Source organism: Bison bison, unplaced genomic scaffold (assembly GCF_000754665.1).
Source record: "Bison bison bison isolate TAMUID 2011002044 unplaced genomic scaffold, Bison_UMD1.0 scf7180017864469, whole genome shotgun sequence".
Taxonomy (NCBI): Eukaryota; Metazoa; Chordata; class Mammalia; order Artiodactyla; family Bovidae; genus Bison; species Bison bison.
In genome coordinates, this window is record NW_011495030.1 from 3,726,738 (window position 1) to 3,749,309 (window position 22,572).

Sequence of the window (22,572 nt, forward strand, 5' to 3'; positions counted from 1 at the left end):
ACATTAAAAAGCAGAGACATCTCTTTGCCAACAAAGGTCCATATAGTCAAAGCTATTGTTTTTCCCGTAGTCATACTTGAATGTGAGAATTGGACCATAAAGAAGACTGAGCACGGAAGAATTGACGTTTTTGAACTGTAGTGCTGGAGAAGACTCTTGAGAGTCCACTGGATTGCAAGGAGATCAAACAAATCAATCCTAAACAAATCAACCCTGAATATTCATTGGAAGGACTGATGCTGAAGCTGAAGCTTCAGTACTTTGGCAACCTGATGCGAAGAGCTGACTCGCTGGAAAAGACCGTGATGCTGGGAAAGATTGAAGGCAGGAGGAGAAGGGGATGACAAAGGACAAGATGGTTGGACGGTGTCACTGACTCAATCAATGGACTTGGGTGTGAACAGGCTCCAGGAGATGGTAAAGAACAGGGAAGCCTGGCACAGTCCATGGAGTCACAAGGAGTCGGACATGACTGAGTGACTGAACAACAACAACTCTGGTCCATCTGGAAAACTCCTATTCGTTCTTCAAGATTGAGATCAATGATCACCTGCTGAGTTAAAAGTTTCTGACTCTTCACCAAGAAAAGTTGAAAAGTTGTTCCTCTATCTTCCTACTCTTATAGGATCCTGTGTATTTAATATTCCTATTGTAAAATAGTATTTAATATATTTGTTTTTAATATATTCTGATCTTCTTAAAGGCAGAGTTTTTACCTTACATATACACTGTTCAAACTGTCAATATGCCACGAAATGTATAGCAACTAGTGGAAGGCTCAATAAATCGTTGAATTGATTAACTTATTATCGATCAATTAAACTTTGGTTTTCCTCTGTTCAGTCCACTTAAATTTCCAAGATTAAAAAAAAGTCTGTTAAAGAATGGTACTTCTTGTAATCTTCCACGCATACTTCTGAAGTCCATTAGAATTTTCATTTGCCTCAAAATCAATTTAAGTCTCAACAATAAAACATACTATACCATTCTTACTCCTTAACTAAATATTCAAGGTAAGCCTTTTCTATACATGTTTATAAGTTTTACAATTGCTATACTATTATAAGTTTTACTATTTTTACTATTATAAGCATTTGCCAACCACAAAATGCTTAAGGGATTAAAAAAATTTTAAGTACTATTTCAGAAAGCCCCTGATATCTCAGATGCACTGGCAAACACCAACTGAAGAAACAGAAGAAAAAAGGAGATGTTATTCACTTGTTCATTCAAACATTTGAAATAAAATTTAATCACTGCATGTTTATTGAAAAAATGAGAGAGCAAATGTTAGGAATATTATATAAACAACAAAACTGTTACAAAATAAACCATTCAAGATGAAATGTTTATGCAGGACATAAAGGTTGAAAATTAAAGTCAATAAAAAGAAAAATTAAGCAAGATAAATCCAGGGGCCTTTAAAAAAAATTGGTTTACAACATTTGTAAAAACAAACCAAATAAATCTATTACAACATAATCACATCTATTTATAGGAAGGAGAAAATTTAAGAAGAAAGAAAATGGTAAAATGCAACAGGAAGAAGACAGATACTAAGGAATGGCTCATGGTGTGAGTTAGGTTATCAGAGACATTCTGCACTGTAATCTGAAATGCAGGGAGCACATGTGGTATATGCTTGTAGAGGACTTAACACTAAGGGCATTCTTCTGCTACTTCTGCCAACAGATGAGCGGCTTCTGAGAATGCATACCAAATTAATTCCCCAGCTGTTCATATGCATAGAAGCAGCTGCTGCTGTTACTGCCTAACACTTATGGTAGTCTGTCAGCACCTCTAATCTCTACCACAGCAGACAAGCCACTCAACTAAGGTTGCTGCAGTACTTCCAAAGACAGAATCTCTGAATTAAGAACCAGGTGGCACTAGACTGCCAGCTCTGAGCCTCAGAGCTGCTGGCTGCATGTTGCTGGTCTAACAGCTGCTGAGATATTCTTGCTAAAAAAAAAATAAGCTTAACAAAAATACTCCTGCACAGAAATTTTCTGAAATCATGATAGCACTCAATGCAAAATAAGAGTTCAATCTACAGAAATCCATTTCACAGATGTTTTAAGAACACATCTATTTTATAAAGTAAGGCACATCTGCATGAAAAGAATTAAAAAGAAGAACCTATAGGAAATCAAAATCAAAATATTTACAAAGAATGCATCAGGAACTTAAAGCTTCCTCATATTTTTACATGACAGTTTTACTTTGCAACTATGAAACACTAAGAAAGTTTTTAAAATATTAAAAAGTCATCTAAACATCTCAAATTAAGGTAAGATTCCTAATAGTATACTTTTTCAGATTTCTGTACTAATTACTTCCCTGAGTGGTTCAAAATCCTATGCTTTCTTCCTCGTTAAAGCAAAGGCACAGTTACAAACTATAATCATGGCTCTGAGGTGTTAGTTATAACGAGAAGTGAACACAGTAACTAAATATGCTGAAGTAATATATAAAGAACATTTAAAACAAAATTTTGGGTCTCATTTTTTTTTTAATGTACATGTCTTTCTTATATTAGAATCAAACATAGTTATCAATTACTTAACTAAAATTATTTATTGTTAATATTAGTAATAGCTTTTAAAAGTACCTTGATCTCTGTGTTTCTAAAATTTTTCCCAGTCCATTTATTGATCTGAAATAAATATAAAAATGAGGAGGGTAAAAAAGTAAATGTTAACTTTTTAAAAAACCACTTCACATTATTTATGAAACATGAAGTGAGCATATATATCATACAGCTAGAGAAAAATAAACAATAAGAAAACTTCCTTTTTTATAGTTTAGTTTTTTCCTTCTAATCATAAATCAGGTATATTCCACTTATACAATCAATGATGGTATGTAAAACTCTACCGCACAACTGACAGACTAGGGACTACTCTGTATTTATATAAAGACCCTTCACTTTAGAAAAAATGATTCATAAATAGCCAGTAATTCTAAAGTTCTTGAAATGAGTAAATACATCAAACTTTTAAACTGACACCTAATTTTCCTCAACACACATTGGTGGAAATGGCTGTACACACGCTAGAAATAAAAACCTAGTTACAAGTGGCTTTGACCCCAGCCTGTCCTCAGTTTCAGTCACACATCTGTTTTTTTAAATAGAATAACCTCTTCAGTTCCCTAGCTAAGATCTCTATCTACTCTGCCAGCCCTTCCCTTTCTGGTACAAAGATAATGAAATATGTTTCCCTTTGTATGGTGCCAAAAATACTTGTTAAATCCTTTTCAGTATACTGTATAATATCTATTTAAACAATCAATTTCATTACCTTTAGGGTTATTTGCTGACAACATTTGCTATTGTTCTCGTGGGTAAAAATTCCCAAACAATGATAGTGAGGCAAGACTCTACTAATTCACAAAAGTCTTAATCTTCTCTTTTGAATATACTCTATAATCTGATGGCTATTACCTCTCAAATATGTTTACTTTCTTCCAACTGTTCAAGTCTAATTCTGAGTCAGTCACAAGTCTGAGGTTCAATGGAGGGTAAGAAACCCAAAGAGTGTATAATTTACCAAAGTGTTTTGTCAAAGTCTTTTCTCGTATTGCTATACAGTACAGGCTGGCAACAACGTTCAACTGCATATTCTACAAGCAATGGAAAACAATTTTACTTATTACTATTTACATAACAGTCTATTACGCAACAACAAAATATGTGATTCCCTGAATATGTGATTCAGTGACAACTGAAGCAAGTCAATCTTGAACCTTAAATTTATACAAGAGTTACAGTAAAAATATTCTGTACAGTACATTTTTAATATGCAGGTACTTAATACACATTTCTAATTTTGTACCTAATAGTTGTTCTTAACTTGTTTAAATCCTCTTCTGAAACCAAGTCTGTTTTATTGATGATGATGATATCTGCCAAAGCAACTTGCCTAAATTAGCAAACAAAGAACAGATGTCAAGAGAAAAGCTAAGAAATGAAAAATAGAAAACACCTCCTCCAGATCAATTAGCAATTTAAAAGTATACAGTACTCTATGTAATAATTTGATTTACCCCTAAACTATTTATCATTCTTCAAATAATAAGGATGAATTGCATTCATCACTATATAAATTAAGATTTCACATTATTCATTCAAAAAATATTTATTAAGTGTTCTTACTGGCTACTCTAAAACTACAAAGATAAGCCTCAAAAAGTTTACAATCAAGGATGGTTTACAATTAGGATGATTTTCAACTCATGATTTTCTCTGTAAAGAAATGCATAATTCTGATATCCAATATGGTAGGAACAAGGACAGTCTACTTATTAAAGTATTCCATGTAATAGTTACCATAATTTTCAAAGAAATTACAAAGAACAAGTTCACTTAACATTCAGTTCAGTTCAGTTGCTCAGTCATGTCTGACTCTTAATTAACATTTTTAAAAAATCTACACTAAAGAAGATATATAAGGATCTTGAATAATTACCTTCACCATTACAAATATGTATTTTCTCTATAAGATAGACACACTACAGAAATTAAGTTAAAGAATCCAGTTGACAGGATGCTGGATAACAAAATAGCTTACTATGATTAGAAATTCTATTTTCTATGATTCTTTAAAATTTCCTCAATTCTTCAGGAAAGTTTAATCACTAGGCTGTTTCCAGTACTGGTTTTACACTACCTAATGGTATAGCTGATTATTTTTAAAGAACAACCAGATTCTCAAAAATAAATCAACTTTAATTCACTGAAAAGCAGGTTTCAACAGCAGGTACATCACAATCCCATTTTTATTTAAGTAAATTTCATATGAATAAAGACTGAATGTACACATGTCAAAATACAGACAACCGGAACTTCAAATTGAAGGGCTTCTGTATTTAACTTTATTTTGGTTTCTATGTGTGTGTTAGTTGCTCAGTCATGTCCAACTCTTTGAGACCCAACAGACTGTGTAGCCTGCCAGGATCCTCTGTCCATGAATTCTCCAGGCAAGGATACTGGAGTGGGTTGCCATTCCCATTTTGCTACTTTCTATTTGGTTTACTTATATTGTCTATAACAAATGCATTTTAACAAGGAAAAAGTCACAAAAATATTTAAGTTTAGTCTAATGTGAATCATAGCTAAATACCAAATGAAGTGTTTAGCCAGGATTATAAAACAACAGAGTACCATATTCCAAAATGACAGGCAATCAACCACCTGCTTGCATCATCTGCAGCAAATCTTGGTTTGGGGAAGGGAGACCTCCCTTTTAAATCCAATAGCATATTCAGGGACTATTGAAAGTGAAAGTGAAAGTTGCTCAGTCATGTCCAACTCTTTGCAACCCCATGGACTGTATAGTTCATGGAATTCTCTAGGCCAGAATACTCAAGTGGGTTGCCTTTCCCTTCTCCAGGGGATCTTCCCTGGGACTATTCCTATTCCCAAACTCTTTCCCCATTAACAAGAATATGCTTAGGGTCAGCAAAATAATTTAAATATTCATAAGTCTAAAGAGAATGCTTCTCAGGTGGCGCTAGTGGTAAAGAACCAGCCTGCCAATGCAGGACACACAGGAGACATGGGTTCCATTCCTGGGTCAGGAAGATCAGCTGGAGGAGGAAACGGCAACCCACTCTAGTATTCTCGCCAGGACAATCTCATGGACAGAGGAGCCTGGCAGGCTGCAGTCCGTGGGGTCAGAAAGAGTAGGACACAACTGAGCAAGCACTGAAGACTAAGTCTAAAGAGAACCCAATTAGGAGCATAAAGGTATTTAAACAAAAAATGTTCTAAACGTCAAACTGCAACTGTTTCTGTATTGTTCCTCTGTTGTGTTGAATAACAATGAACATTTGAGTCAAATGAATTACTATGAAAGAAGGCAGGAAGTGAATCAACTCTGTTTAACAATCATTTTCAATCCCAAAGAAATCATATGAGAACAACAAAATATTTTTAAATGTTCACATATTAAAAGTTCCTCACAAAGTACAACTGGGCTCAGCACTCAGTTTATGCTGTAATATAGTTTTAAATAAAATTTTAGTTATCAGATCATTATAAATAGCAATAATTCAAACACAGGAAAAAGATTTTCCTTGATTATGTTTTTGTTTCTCAGTTTGTTTTGTTTTTCCTACCAATAATTTCCTTTTTCCATTTAGCCAGTAATCAGTAAATACTTTAAACAAATGAATACCTAGAAGCTTCATTGATAAGTCCATCAGGTTTTTCTTCTGCTAAATGCTAAACAAAAACAAAATTTGAACAAAAGTTACTGTGGTGTAACACACAACCTAAAGTCAACACAAAGGATTTTTACTTCTTACCTCTAATAAAAACTTCAAATTCTATTGGTGGTTTAGTCGCCAAGTTGGGTCCGACTCTTGCGACCTCATGGACTGTAGCCCACCAGGCTCCTCTGTCCATAGAATTTCCCAGGCAAGAATACTGGAGTGGGTTGCCATTTCCTTCTCCAAGGGATCTTCCCAATCCAGGGATCGAACACAAGTCTCTTGTACTGCAGGTGGATTCTTTACCAACTGAGCTACCAGGAAGGTCCATTAAGTTCTATTACTGAATATCCAAATTCAGGATTAACTTTTCTATCTGAAACCACTTTCTTCCTCACCTGTAAATTTTTTCCTACAGTGAACTTATGGGGTTTTTTGAGGGGAAAGTGAGGTATAAGGGCTTAAATTTTGTCCTCTGACCTCTTCTTTTTCTTAAATGGAAAACTCTCCAGATTTAAATAATGTCATAAAAACACACAACATTGTAGTTCAGAAATTAGGCATTTTCCTTTTTACAAAACTGTCCTTGTTCTAAATATTCATTATTACTTATTTTTTTTAAAAGAGATAACCACCAAAATTTTACTTTAATAAACTTCCCTCCATTCCTAGCCCTACCCCAGAACCAGGCACATTATGAACTTGTACTGGGCCCTTCCAATTCCCTAGAAACAAATGATCTGTGAGAAGGACAGTCTTATATTTAGCAAAAAGCTGGTTAACATTTTGAAACCTACACTTGAATGATCCGGCCTCTCCAGTTAACTTTATTTTGCACCTTGCCAAAGTCAAGCTAGCACCAAAAAATACTTTGACAGAGAAGTCCACAGGATAGTTTTGATCTCTCTGGGAGTACATATTATTTTTTCAAAATCCTATTTATATCCCTAAAGTCATCAGTGTCATAAAGTTTTCTAAAAAATGTTTCACCTTCATTACCTTAACCTTCAATAGATGTTCTCTGTCACAAGAAAAAGTTGCCTACTAATGTCAGAGGCAATTTGATTATATAACATTTTTTGTATTTGAATTGAACCCCCAAATTATTAAGTCCTTTTATAAACATGGTCTCATTTATCCCTAATAACAATTATGGGGAATGACTATTCTTATTTCATAAAAGAGAAAACTAAATCTAACACTGTCACCATCACAGGATACCTTTTCATAGGGTGATTTTTCAAAAATTGCAAGAGGGCTCAATAGAAGTAAAATGAACATAATTTAAAAACCTTTGTGAAAGCTTTTTATGTCATATAAAATCATTCTTGTATGCTGCTGCTAAGTTGCTTCAGTCGTATCCGACTCTTTGCGACCCCACAGACGGCAGCCCACCAGGCTCCTCCATCCCCGGGATTCTCCAGGCAAGAATACTGGAGTGGGATGCCATTTGTTTCTCCAATGCATGAAAGTGAAAAGTGAAAGCGAAGTCGCTCAGTCGTGTCTGACTCAGTGTCATTAATAACTGCATAAAATTATATGCATAATGATCACCTAAAATTACATTCAACATTATTTCATCAAGTCAGTTTTACAATTCATGAAGAGGTAGAGCATTAAGGTATTTGGATAGTTTGGAACCTAAGAGCAAACTGGTAATCATTTTATTTACTAGTCCTGGTAAAATCTATAGAGAAAAACTTTTTTTCTCCTAAAAGTTTGCCAAATTCTATTTTTAGGGAAACCAGTATAAACTAAAACTAGAGTAATTATGCACTGATTCCACTTTAGGTGCAAAATGATACCACTTTAGGTACAATCCTATAAATTCAACTGGCAGGCTACAGTCCATAGGGTTGCAAAGAGTCAGACATGACTGAAGAAACTGAGCATGCATGCTGAATAGATAAGTGGATGTTGTTATCTGAAGAATACTACATAACATGCAGCAACAAACCCCCTTCTAGTCAGCAGGAAATCTATTTAATAAAGATGCATTTTTACCAATGCATCTGTCTCCGAATGATCCTATAATATTGAATTCTTTTAAACTTTTGAAATAGTTTCAAAATATTATATTTTGATCTTTTGGAAGATTTATTTACATATGAATTTGGGGCTTTTCAGCTGTGAGCCGGAGGAGTGTGAAAAAGATATAGCAAGAAAATCAGAGTTTTTTTAATTTCTGTGCCTAAACATAACTAATAATATAGTATTTTCACAAAGTAACTCAGGTTTTTAATACATCCAGTCTCTAGAAAATCAGAAATTTTCACTCGAAGTTAATGGGGCATCTAATCTATCTTCAAAAGATTAGAAATTTTCACTCAAAGCTAACATGGACTGGACTAACGTTTTATGATCTCTAGGAAGTCAAGAAGCATCAAATGCACAAACATATTAAAATTGCCCCAAATAAAAACCTACCAATAAGTACAATTCTATTAAGAATGATATGTAATAAACATATAAAAAAGCAGAAGAGATAAATGTCCCTGTTCTATGTAAATATGAAGGCTATACAAACATAAACAAATAATAAATGCACATTAACATTTATTTTCTCTGGCTATCAGCTCAACATGTCCTTTATGCAACTTCTTATCTTCGAAAGTCAAACTGCAAAAAGACTAAAACCAGTGTCTGCAATTCAAAAGGACATTTTCCAGTGACTTACACCATTAGTCATTAAGTCCGATGACTCCCATTCACAAAGTTAAAAAACAGAGACTGTGACATTCTACTCTACCTGTACAGGTAAGGAAGAAAACATTTTTGCAATGTTTTTTTCAAAATATTTTATGTGTGTATATCCCCAACAGATGCCTCATCGCTGCTTAGAGACTGGCTTTTGCTTACATATCAGAAAAGATTAAAAAATATTTGGCAGTACTTAATCCAACATATGGAGAAGGCAATGGCAACCCACTCCAGTACTTTTGCCTGGAAAAATCCCATGAATGCAGGAGCCTGGTGGGCTGTAGTCCATGGAGTTGCTAAGAGTCGGACACAACTGAGCGACTTCCCTTTCACTTTTCACTTTCATGCATTGGAGAAGGAAATGGCAACCCACTCCAGTGTTCTTGCCTGGAGAATCCCAGGAACAGGGGAGCCTGCTGGGCTGCCGTCTATGGGGTCGCACAGAGCCGGACACGACTGAAGCAACTTAGCAGTAGCAGCAGCAGTAATCCAACATATCAAAAAGGTTAAGGTTCCACCCTCTAACTTAGCATAGCATAAAAATAAATCCTTTGAAATAACACCACTGTATGATACAACTTCAGGAAGGGTTTAGAGGGTGTCCTTTTCTACAGAAATAGAAACAGGCTGGTAGGAAAGAAAGAAAGTAAAAAACACTGTTTTGACCAAAGTAGAAAGAAATCTAGTGTCAAAGATGTCAGATGACACTAAAAAAAAAAAAAAGCAGCAGCATTTCTTTCCAATGGATTGGTTATAGCTAACACTATTTTAGCTTTTAAAAAAAGATTATTGCATAATGTCAGTCTATTTTTCTGGTCTTTTCTAAGCCACTGTTTACTGACTGAATTGTTTCAACAGCTTGAGCAATATAACAGAAGAACCAAAAAGAAACCTCTGACTTGACCTTTTCTGTGTAACTTCATTCTTTGATTCTATTGCATTAAATGCTGTCACATTCGTAGAACTGAAAAGGACAATGTCACTAGCCTGGGTGTCAAGTCCTAAGAATAGAGACCTGTCATTTGAAGTTGTCCAATTCTTTGCCCATGATTAAAAAATGAATATTTCAAATCAATGGGTGACAATCCCATTAGAGTGATAGCCCATGATATCAATTACCACTTCAGTTTCAATTTGGCTGGCTGGCCACAGGGTACCATTTCTCAGGTTTACTTGTGATGGGCTGGCTCTGTGAAGCATGACACCCTTAAATTGCTGCCCATTATCCAAGTGTCATTCCTTGTACTGCCTCAGAATTCTCGGAATCACAAGCAGCTCCTAAGGTCAAGCTTTGCAACCAAAGGAATTGGACAAGTTGGCAAATTCTTTATATAAAGGAAAAGTTATTTATTTGGCACCTGACTTAGAAAATCTGAAGTTTCCATTATCCTGACAGTATGTCAGTTTTGTGTAGGTATATTGATTTAATAATTTAAGAGGTTTTATCAAGGTGGCAGGGGGTTAAACGTTTATTGTGTTTGCATTATTCAGAATGTTGCTTTGCTTTTTTTGGCTTCTATCACACTCATAATAGATTCTATTTAACTCTTTTCCACACCCAAATATACATAAATACATAAAAAGTTTGATTTGGTGCAAAGCACTTTTAAGTCCATCAAAACAAACAAACAAACAAAAATCCTGCTATCCATCCTGTAAATATTCCAAATTTGGTAATAAACATATAGGGGATGGATTCAAACATGCTCTTTAATAAACATTCAGTGAAGAATTTTGACTTTTTTCATTTTGTTTTGCTTCTTCTGTAAACATTTTACTAGAAATATGATTTCAGGATAGCTGGAATATTTCAGAGTAAAACTATAATATTTGGGATCTTTCTTTGGTTCTTAAGACTATTAATAAAATTTGACTTAACATCTAAAAAGGAATTATTTCCCAAACTTCACAAATTAGGGTCTCTCCATTCCTGAGGGAACTGAAGGGCCGATGAAGGGGTACTGGTAACCCATTTAACAAGCCTGCCATCATAATGTTATTGAAGGTTTGGAAGAAAAACAAACTTGTTCAAATTAAGAAATTCAGTTATAATGTGGGATAGAACACAAAATGGATGTGAATTTTAAAACATTACATTCAAACTTCTAAGAAATGATTACTCTGAGCATTATCCATATTCCCAGACCAGATCAAGAGATGGAGGATAATTTCATTCTCTTCTGCCTTTAGTAATAACTCACTTGGAAAGTTGAGAAACACTACTTTATACAGCAATATGCATTTTAAAATCTGACTATTTTTCATTTTGTAAACTGAAGTTGATTTAAGCATAAATCCTGATTTCTTCAAAATACGGCAAAGCACTATATTTTTTAAAAACTCAATCATCTCCAGCTTGTGTCTGACAACAGTTTAACAAGAAAAATAAGCTCTCATATGCTCATATCAAGCTCAATTTCCTCTATCAAACAGAAAGACTTATCAATATTGGGGCTGAGTCCTAGGGAGGGGTTACACACACCCAAACTTTGTGCTGTAAAGAAAGAAAGAGAGAAGTCGCTCAGTCGTGTCCGACTCTTTGCAACCGTAAGTCCTCCAGGCTCCTCTGGCCACAGGATTTTCCAAGCAAGAATACTGAAGTGGTGTACAATCTCCTTCTCTAGGGATCCTATAAATTTTTCTTATTATAAATATTACACTTTCAACTTAAATCACATCAAGTCAGAGAAGGAGAAAATAAACAGTTAACTTAAAAATACAAAATAATAATTAAATGAAACACAAATTTCATCTATTGTTCAAGATACGTAAAAAAACTATTTTTTTTTTTTACCATATTTGTTTTATTCCTCTTCATGCTAAGTTTTCAAAACATGATCTATTAAATTAAAAATGTAAATCACTGGCTTAATATACAGTTCTCTGATAATATTACTGCCATTTTAAAAAGCAATATCTTTCATATTTACAGTGGAAAATTATTTTTGTTAAGGATATTTCAAACAGACACAAACATAGAAAAAACAATATAATCAATCCTCATATACCTAGCTCTTAACAAATAATGAGTAACTCACAGAAATTTTTCAACTTACTTTTAATCCATATTTTGAATCTACAACAGTTATGATACCTACAAAGGAATAAATCTTTTAATCATTTTTGCTCTTAAGAATGAAAATTTAATGCATTTCCATTCACAAATGTCACTCAATAAAACATTGTTTTTTTTTCTCTTGCCAGCATTGCAATTTAACTCCATTCCATTAGTAAGTAGATGCATTTCAAACATGTCCTTAGCACTATTCTAAGGCACAAGATAGGATATAATAAAAATAAATGTTTAAAATTAAATAAAAAAGAAAATAAGATTTCTCTGGCCTTTAAAAAGCTTACAATCCAAAATATGATGAGATGAATTTCATAATGTAAAGCGGAAAGTGATAAATCACACAAGATAGCTTATCTTCAGTTAACTTTCACATAATCAAAAATGAAACTTTTCTTATTTAAAATATTGCTTAACAAATCTGAGGCATCTTAGAATATCTTATTCTTAACATCTCTTACCAATCTAACTCACACAGTTCTTTTATCTAATATGTACCTAAATTTCCAAATGACCAATTAGTTGGGTAATCTCTGAATTTATATACTAAATAATCTTTGGAAGGATAACAACAGAATGAGTTTGATGATGCCTAAGGAATTTAATCAGCTACATTTCATATACATTAGGGCCAAATGATGAGGCCCAGTTTCAGTAATTCTTAAAGTTCACCCCTTAGTCTAGGAAAATATGGTTTCTAGAAAGGTGGGGGATGTTTCAGGGGACATATGTGCCTAATTCAGAAAGTTTCTAATATGCCTTAAATGAAGCCTATGAACAAGACTGCCCAAAAGTGTTAGTGGGTAACGGATAGGGAACTTTGTTTAACTGTTACCTTCAAGAGAAAAGGAAAGTAGAAATTTGATCCTCATACTATATATGTTTTTTAAAATAAAAAGTTATATACTAACTGCATAAATTAAACATCAGGGAATATAGTAAAGCTACATAGTATTTTTAAAGGAAAACCTTAATGGAAACACTAAACTGGGAGATGAGATTACAATGGACATCTAGTTCTAATACTGTTTGGGACTTTAGAATCTGTTCAAAGACATCATCATCACTGAACAAGCTTAAAAAGAGTATCAATACAAGGAATTAGAAGTATAATATGAATAAACAAAAACGATCTTAACATTACATTTTACTTGAAAATTTAAAGAAAAATTCATTTCTAAACTTACCATCAAGATAAATATCAACCCCTAATTCAGCATCAACCCAAAACATAGAAGCTACAGCACCTGAAAATATATAATAATACTCATCAAATAAAAAACATTTCTTCAAACTAGGAAACAAAATTCTATCCATAATTATTTAATCTGCCCCAATGGAATTAGCAGGCAAATACATATATGAATAAAATATGGGTTTTCAATCTTCTTAAGGGAATATAGAACCATTTATTATTTTATATCCATTTCTTGCCCTCTCTTTTACTTCAATTTAAAAAAGAACAGGTATTATTACAGACAAATACAATATCAAGCTTTTACCAATGCCATAATTTACCAATAAATATTATCAAATAATTTGAGCAGAATGGCTGTATGTACATAGGTCTAATTTTTATTTTCTCTCTCCTGAATAAAATAATCATACAGTTCACAAATAATTATCTCCCTAAAGGAAAACAAAGCAAATACAGATAAATCCAAAATCAGTTGTTCAAATTTTTTTGTAAATTTTCAAAAATTTAAGTTTTACAGAATAAAAGTATGACAAAATTAATTAAGGTCTTACTAATAAATCCTTACAATATTTATTAGTATGGTATATAAAATTTAGAGAATGTTTTGAGGAAAAATAATTTCTAAATAAGAAATTAAAACTTATTTTTGATAGAAACTGGTTCAGCACCAAACCACACACCCTGATTAGTATGCCACAACACACAAAAAAGAAAACTGACAGCAAAGAAAGAATTTGATTTTTCAAAGCATCAGAGCCCTATTAGTGACAGAGCTGTCGAAAAGAATGAGTATGGGGAAAAACAAGGATAACTGAACTCATTCCAATGTCTAAAGCTGTCCACCTACCCTGATGAGATGTGGTCTCCCAAGCATCACTCTGTGTCAACAATGAAATACCTGTCAACTGTTTACAGTGATTACTCATGCAGGATATAGCAAGGGCCACAAGATCTAATGGTTTCCTGATACCTATTGATTTTTTCCTAAAAACTTAATAGTTTTCCAATTTGACTGAAATAGGATTTGTGAGTAACAGGGGCTGAATCAATGCCTGTCCTTTTCAAGGAAATTACTTTACCATGACAATTATTTAGCTTAGAACCGGAGGGTGTCAGTCTTTTCAACAGGAAACAACTGAATTGCCAATAAAAATTTTCTTCACTTACTTGACTAACAACATGATTTTAATTAATGAAGGAGAAAAAGTAAATCTACTGTGAATTATTTTTAAAAGTATTCATTTTTCCACTCAGTAAAATTCCTAACACTGTACACAAATATTTTTTAATTCACTGATTTCTATTCAGATAGCTTATAAGTCCAATAGTTCACATTTGCATAGTATTAATTTGAGCTGTAAGACTATTAGAGCTTTTATTCTAAACCTAATGTGTATCTTTGGTTTAATACTTACCAGACTACACATGAAAGAACTACTTAAAATTTGGATGCAGGTGTTTAACAGGAGAAATAAAGACGAGGGAATGCAGTTAATCAGTGATTCTAAATCCAGGGTGATTTTTCTCCTTAGGGATTATTTGGCAATGCCTGGGCAAATTTTTGGTCATCTCAACCATGGGAATGCTGCTGGCATGTAGTAGGTAGACGCCAGGGACTCTAGTAAACATCATACAGTGCACAAGATAGTCCCCTCTAATAAAGAATTATCCAACCCAAAATATCATTTATACCAAGTTAAGAAACTCTGAGCTAAATTACAGAATCTCCATTCTTCAAAATCTCATAAAACATAAACTAAATAAAAATTTGAAAGTCAAATTTTATCAGCAGCAACCAAATAAACAATCCCCTGCCATAATTTTTGGATGATAGTAAAAATAAGAAATAGAAAGTTCTATGTGATTTATGATAGTTCTTATACCTACCCCAAACCTCAACAAGAGTTATACAGAAATAGTTTACAAAATCCTATATTTATCATTTTATTCCAAAATCATGAGAAGTAGAACCAAGGGAGAAATAAGCAATACAGGAAAAGGTAAACAAAGAAATTTCAAGAGTAAAATTTTCTGCCTCCACATTTTCAGGGGAGAAGGTCATTTTCCAGGGCTCAAAGCGAAATGGAGAGAGAGGTCTGAAGCTCAAGGATGCCCCTACAAAAGGTATGGGAAATCTATCCACAAGTAGTTTGAGCTAATACAAGAGCGGAACACTTGGTATTGTGAGAGAGCAGAGCCTAAAATATCACACTGCCCATCTGTCTCTCTCAACCGCTTCTTTTCTCTCTGCTTCCCCATCCCTCAGCAATACCCAGCTTTCAAACTGAGGCCCAAGAGACCAGCAAGTTTAGGTAACATGAGTAGGGTATTTAAAAAATTCATGAACACCACATCTAAGTAGAGGGAAGTTCTCTGAGTCTCCCACATTAAGCATAAACACAGTGAAAAAATTATGTGTATGTATTACAGCTTAGGAGAAGCAAAAAGAAGATAAAAGGAGGAACGGGAAAAAATGAACAAATAAATGAGGAATACCAATGGCAAAGAACCTGTTCTGAATGGAAACATAATTGAAGAAACAAAAGAAAATTTCCAAGAGTTTTTTTTTATAATAAGGAAGATAAAAACAATATAATCTTAATTAAAAACAAGTGCTAGGGAATTACCTGGCAGCCCAGTGGTTAAGACTTAGCACTTTCACTGCTAGCCATAACCTAGGTTCAATCCTGGTGAGGGAACTGAGATCCCCCAAGCTGCATGGCATGGCCGATAAAAATTTTTTTAAAAGGGCAAAAAGAAACAACTAATTTTTTTTTTTTTAAAGGCAAGAGGTAAAAAAAAAAAAAAAAACAAACAAGGTCTAAAGCAAAAAGCAGAATAATATGAAAAAGTAGTTTGGAATGCTAAAGAAATAAACTTAAGGCCAATATACCATTATTTAATGAATTAATTCATTTAAAACATCAACAGACATTGATGGGAACAGAATTACTGACAAAAAGGAAGATTTGAGATGATTACAGTAAATGCAGAGGCAAAAGGCAAACCAAGACAATTAGAAGATAATAAATATGGAGAACAAATGAAAATTCAATGTAAGAAAAACTGGTGTCATAAAGAAGAGAACTCAATAATTTGACAGAAAAGTTCTTCATGGTAATAAAGGAAAAAGTACCTAAATGAAGCACTAAACCTCCAGACAAAAGAGTATATTGTAATTCCAGGAAAATATGATTATGAATGACCCTGAGATGTATCTTGGCTATATTACTGCATTTAAAAAACAAATTAAAATTTTTTCAGGCATTTTAAATGAAAAAACAAGTCACTTTCAGGGAGGCAATTAAAAAAATTATCAGACTTTTCTATAGTAAAATTCATTGCTCCAATATAATAAAATAATGACCACAAAGTTCGAAGAAAAGTGTTCTCTAATGATATTATCTCCTGCTAGCTTGTGGTTCAAGAATGAAAACAACAGGCAGACTCTCAAACATAAAAGGAAACAACACTGAAACTCAACAAACACAGCACTCACAAATCCTTCCAGGTGAAATGAAAAGAAAATATTAGATGAGGAAACTCAGCCAATCAAAATATTAAGAAATCATAGAACAACATTTTCAAAGTTCTGAGGGAAAGAAATTGTGATAGAAAAATTTTATACCTAGCCAAGTCATCCCTCAAATATTAAAAAAAAAAAAAAAGAAAGAAAGAAAACCATTCTCAAGCAATGAAGTATGCAAGATCTCCAGGAATACAAGACTGAAAGCTTGAAAAGATTACCAGACCATGTGTGTATGCACACATGTGTGCTAAGTTGATTCAGTCGTGTCTGACTCTTTGTGACTCTATGGATCCTCTGTGCCAGGATCTCTGCCAGGATCCTCTGTGCGTGGGATTTTCCGGGCATGAATACTGGAGTGGGTTGTCATGCCCTTCCCCAGGGGATCTTCTCAACCCAGGGATCGAACTGCAGTTTCTTATGTTACCTGCATTGGCAGGCGGGTTCTTTACTACTAGTGCCACCTCGGAAGCCATGATCATGAAGTTCAGTCAATCAAGAGACTGATCAACTCAGGAACTCAGAAGTTACTGTGCTGGTAATGACAACTGAAATGGTTTAAACAGAACTAAACAAAGTATAACAGAATATAAATGTTAGAAACTTGACAACATAGCAAAGGAAACAATGAACCAAAACCAGATAGGAGAACCTGGAATGTGTTCATTCTCTCATCCTTTATGCCAGACAGTCAATAGATACTAACCTGAAACTTTAAATGTGTAGTTAAAAAAAATAACTTGTCCAATTTATGTCCTTTATAATCTTTTATTTTTTTAACTCACATCTCTAGCAGTGAAGAAGTATTTATCTGACATTCAACAATTCTTTCACTTCTTTCAAGTTCTAAGTTCAAGTGAAAGTGAATTAATAATTATTAAGAATAGCACCCAGAATGTGATCCTATTTTATAAAATTACCTCAGCATATTTACTCAGAGAGCAGGCTCTCCCAAACTTACGCATGTGTGAGAATCACATAGGGGGCCTATTGAAACAGATTTCTGGGTCCTGCCCTCAGAGATTCTGATTCCACAGAGCTGAGATGAAACCCAAGAATCTATATTTTTCCAAAGCTCTCAGCTAAGGCTGATGCTGTCATTCAACATACCACAGCAAGTAGCCCTGGCACAGAGAAATCCTGGAATAAAATTTCCCTGTTTGTATTTTACAGTAATGAGACACAGGGCAACATTTTTCTTTTTAACTTTCTTCTTTGTATTTTCTTAGGTACTACTGCATTTTTTTTTTAATAATCAATGTTTCATTTTTAACCAAACAATAAAAGTCATTATTTTAAAGAAAGAAGAAACATTCATCTGTTTATACCTACAATCTGTGCAAAAGCTTTCTCTGAGATTTTTATTTAACTTTTACTTCCTCTGAAAAGCCAAACTGTGTTTTAGTAAATTCACCTACTCTCAAAATCACAAGAACTTTTCTCTATACAGTGGCTATAACAAAAGACATTGATATTTTATTTCAAAAAAAGGCACACAGTATATTTCCCTATCTTACCAGACTTAAATTAATATTTAACATCAATGTAATGGTTCAAGTCCTATCATCAGTTAGACCTCTTGGAAATGTATGAAAATGTATGAAAAATCCATGCCTAGTATCAATATAAGGACCCAAAGAGCCCAACTCAATCCTAATTTGAAAACACAGGTACAATAGTATTATGTAATAATTCAAAATAAATTAACAATTGATTATGGTGAACCTTCAGTGCACTCCAGTATTCCTTTTAAACAATTATGACCCCTTAGTTCTTTAATATGATTTTATGGTGCAGTGTCATAGACTTAGATGAAAAAAGAAATGGGTCAGACTTACAAAACTAAATGTTCTGCAAACTAGGAATAAAATGTTACCTAAATGTTATTTGGGTAAGAAGGAACAGAAACCCATGGTTAGGAACAGGTAGACTTTGTGTAGCTTTCAACAGGGAAGTTTAGATGTAATTCCATTCAGAGTTAAAACTTCATAGATAATCATTACTAATCCCACACTAGAAAAAAGGCCCAGTAGGGTTTCCCTGATAGTTCAGTTGGTCAAGAATCTGCCTGCAATGCAGGAAACCCCAGTTCCCTTCCTGGATCGCAAAGATCTGCTGGAGAAGGGATAGGCTACCCACTCCAGTATTCTTGGGCTTCCCTTGTGGCTCAGCTGGTAAAGAATCTGCCTACAATGTGCAAGACCTGGGTTCGATCCCTGGGTTGGGAAGATCCCCTGGAGAAGGGAAAGGCTACCCACTCCAGTACTCTGGCCTAGAGAATTCCATGAACTGTATAGTCCATGGGGTCGCAAAGAGCCGGACATGACTGAGCAATTTTCACTTTCAGGCTTGATTTAACTCCATACCTTATAATAATATTTACAATTAAAATGATTTCAAGCTTAGTAGTAGAAAACCAAATGCTAACAATTAATTTAAGAGAATAAGTATTTCTGGGATTTAACTCCAAAAGTCCTTAAACATATACCTGAAGTAGAATGTCTTTTTTTCTATGTTTTATTAGATTTTTCTGAAAGTTTTAACAACTCTTCTTCCTACCAATAATCCTAAATCAACTGATAGAAATTGAAATGCTATTAACATGTTAAAATTATCAAATACTTTGATTGTCATTCATCTGCCAAAGAAACATGACTCAGTATTTTTTCTCCTTTAAATTAAAAAAAAAAATTAATCTAGAGTAAAGCTTTAATATTCATTTTATATATTTCTCTAGTATATTTATTTATTTTAAAATGTTTAAGAACTATGTTTTGGTTTTTAATAACGACATTTCTTACCAGGATCTGCTAATCCAGTGGTCTCTAACAGTATGTAATCAAATTTCCCTTTCTTCTTCATCAAATTCTCAATAGCTCTAAGGCCATTGTCCCTGGGGAATAGCAAAACATGACATACAGTTGATTGCCTGAATATTTTAAAGTGATCATCACAAACATTTAAAAATATATTTAGCAACCAGGAATAAACATATCTTTAGGCATGCAAAAATTTACTTCACTCCTAAGCTTCTAACATGTCTATCCAGTTTCACCAGTTTGGGGGAGCAGAGAGGAATGGATGCACATATGCTGACAAGTATTAAGATATTAGATAAAAGCAGAGGGAATTTTAATTTACTGGACTAAAATAAGTCAGAACCTGTTATTTTTATAGCATTATGAAAGAAAAAGATCAATACAGACAATGACAAAATGTATGAATTACAGTAGCTTAATAGAACAGCTAAAGGGATATCAACAATTAAATACCTTTTATTTCTGTTCTGAATAAGGGTGGTAGGCTTTAATTTCCCTTTTTTCTTAATAATATTAAAAACACAAGAAAACATTTAATTTTAAGTGGCTAAGAAAACCTGTTGTGCTTTAGCCTTCATAATACACTTGACTCACAGTCAAAACATCTAAGATAGTAAATGATTTAGAAGAAATTTAATTCGCTGGACTATACAAAATCAACAATACAGGTATTAATTTTCATAATTTGCTCAACAAACTTTTGAGTGACTACTATGTGTCATTCCTTTTCTAAGAGTGGTTATATTGGTGAATAAAACATTCACTGTCCTTGAAACAACTATCACTGGTGGAACATGAAGTGAGGTTTTTTCTTTTTTGTGGTCATTTATATTGTTTTTAGAGATTGAAATCTTGGAAATAAGACCAATAACTTACTAAATTCAGAACAATCATTTTTAAAACATGAAATGAGACTTTTGTGCACCACAGGGGTCATTAATTAAAACTTGATGTCAAAAACAACAACAAAAATAAAATAAAATGACCACAGTATTAGAGCTAAGACAATGAGAAACACTTTAAGAAAATGTATCCTAACCTTGGTTCAAATAACTAGATATGCAGACTTATAATGTCTTTTAGTCTTAATTCCCTTATATGTTCAGCAGGCAAAATAATATCCACCTGGAAGATCTATATTGTGAATTAACAAGATTATCAAAAACAACTAACAAATCTCCAAGTACCTAAAATTGAGACAACATTTCTCCTTAATCCTTAGCATTTAATGAATAAGATCATTTTAAAAATGAAAACCAAAAGCCTGCTATTTCTCTCTTAAAACTGAATTAATGTGAATAATTGAGAAATTTAGAAAGGACTTCGTGAGAAGTCCACAGTGACCACACTGCCATAATGTACCAAATAGCATTAAAATTAATCAATTTCCATCTGTTAGAAAAAGAAAATGCATCCTAATAGGTGTATCTTCTATTTGAAAATACAATGAAGAAGATTATGAAGATTCTGTTAATTTATGTAAGAAAATCAAAGCTGCAAATATAAGCAATAAACATTTATAGAAGCCAACAAGCACAGAGTATATCCATTTCTCACTTTACAGAACAGCAGAGGCAACCGTTTCTAAGTTCCAGCCATTCTTCGTAGAGTTCTCCATCTTGGCTGACAGCTAAGGATTTCTCCACTGCACTTCCTGGTAAAGGAAGCACTCTTTAGATTATGTCCACTCGTCAACCAAAAACAAAGATGAGGATACTCAATAGTACAGTAGATTTCGAAGCAGAAAAATGTATTTCATAATTTGTATTCTTTCATTCTGTTCAGGCTATCTCAATATTTTAAACTATACTACTCTAGATTATTTTACTTTTTATTTCTTTAAGAAGATTTAAGCCCCTAAAGAGACAACTGCAAAATTAATGAAAGTTACCTACTTCCTCTCTAGGCCTCTTACTAGACTGCTCCCATTTCCTAATAAAATAAAAAAGCTATTTTAAAGGCATTCTTTCTTGTCCATGGCCAATTCTCTAGATAGACCAGTACGTTTATATGTTGGTTTTTAACATATGCCTTTCAGTCTCTTGCGTATTTTTTCTTTTCATTCTTTCTCTAAATTGTTTCAGTGTCTACTAGACAGACTGTTCAGCATTCCCTGTATGAGAAATACCCTTAGTTCATTTTAAGGAAGTTTGCTTGGCCAGGGTACCAATGTGCTCAATTACAAATTAAATTTTAATCAAATACACACATGTTTCTTAGCAATGCTTACTTGAGAAAAAAATAAAGTATATATGACAGTCTGAGATGTTTGTTATCAAATAAGAATGATTTAAAAAATCGTACTTTTCCTCCAACAAAGAAACATGCCCAAGCCAGGAAAGTTCTAAATATCCATTAAAGCAAATGATAAGGAAAAAAAACTAAATAATTTTTTACTGATATATATTTTATGTTTATGTTTTAGTTAGGCAAGGGGTTGCTACAGAACTCAGGGTGTAGAGAACATTTATAAAATGAAAAGGAAAGTATTGTAAATGCTGTAAAGGACAAAGCTGTTAAAAAAAAAAAAAAAAAAAGATCCAGAAAGACTGAAGAAAAATAGTAACAAATGATAATAAATGTAATCAGTGTCCAACAGAAGATCAATTCATAAGAAGTTAGAATAAAAACTATGATTTTTATTTTTGTCTGGCAGGACTCTTTAGTTTATTGAAATCCTCTTCAGTTTATTAAAACCAGAAATCAAGTTCAACTAACAGCCTTCATCCTTTTCATAAACTTAGTTCCTTTACTAATTTGCAACTGAAAAAAATAAAATTTAAGAAAAATTCAAATGAAGTTATATTTTTTTAGCTAAATGTGAACTTTTATTGAAATTCAGACCTGAGAAGAAAAACTTATAAAAGTAATCAGAGAAGTATGTCTAACACTGCTGTATAAATTTCTTAAAACACAGTTCAGTGAAGACAAAAAACTGGAAATTAAATACACATATTTTCACAGATAAGTGAAGGTGCTTGAGGATGGAGACCACATATTTATTTTCTAAGCCTTCTATTTTAACTGCTTTGCAGAATAATAAACA

General features: G+C 33.2%; 1 protein-coding gene across 2 annotated transcripts in view; it reads right to left on the reverse strand.

Annotated features, from left to right (window-relative positions):
* The window catches only part of CBWD1 (COBW domain containing 1), a 46,116-nt gene that overhangs the window by 18,639 nt on the left and 4,905 nt on the right, over nt 1-22,572 (reverse strand). For both annotated transcript variants that reach the window (XR_827110.1, XM_010860670.1), the window contains exons 3-9: nt 21,084-21,180; nt 19,509-19,600; nt 13,171-13,230; nt 11,970-12,007; nt 6,180-6,226; nt 3,837-3,923; nt 2,612-2,656 (exon numbers count right to left, since the gene is read on the reverse strand). Coding sequence is in view for 1 of the 2 variants with exons in the window: in XM_010860670.1 (XP_010858972.1) it covers nt 2,612-2,656; nt 3,837-3,923; nt 6,180-6,226; nt 11,970-12,007; nt 13,171-13,230; nt 19,509-19,600; nt 21,084-21,180 (466 nt within the window). In the remaining variant the exon portion in view is untranslated. The remainder of the gene's footprint in view (nt 1-2,611; nt 2,657-3,836; nt 3,924-6,179; nt 6,227-11,969; nt 12,008-13,170; nt 13,231-19,508; nt 19,601-21,083; nt 21,181-22,572) is intronic.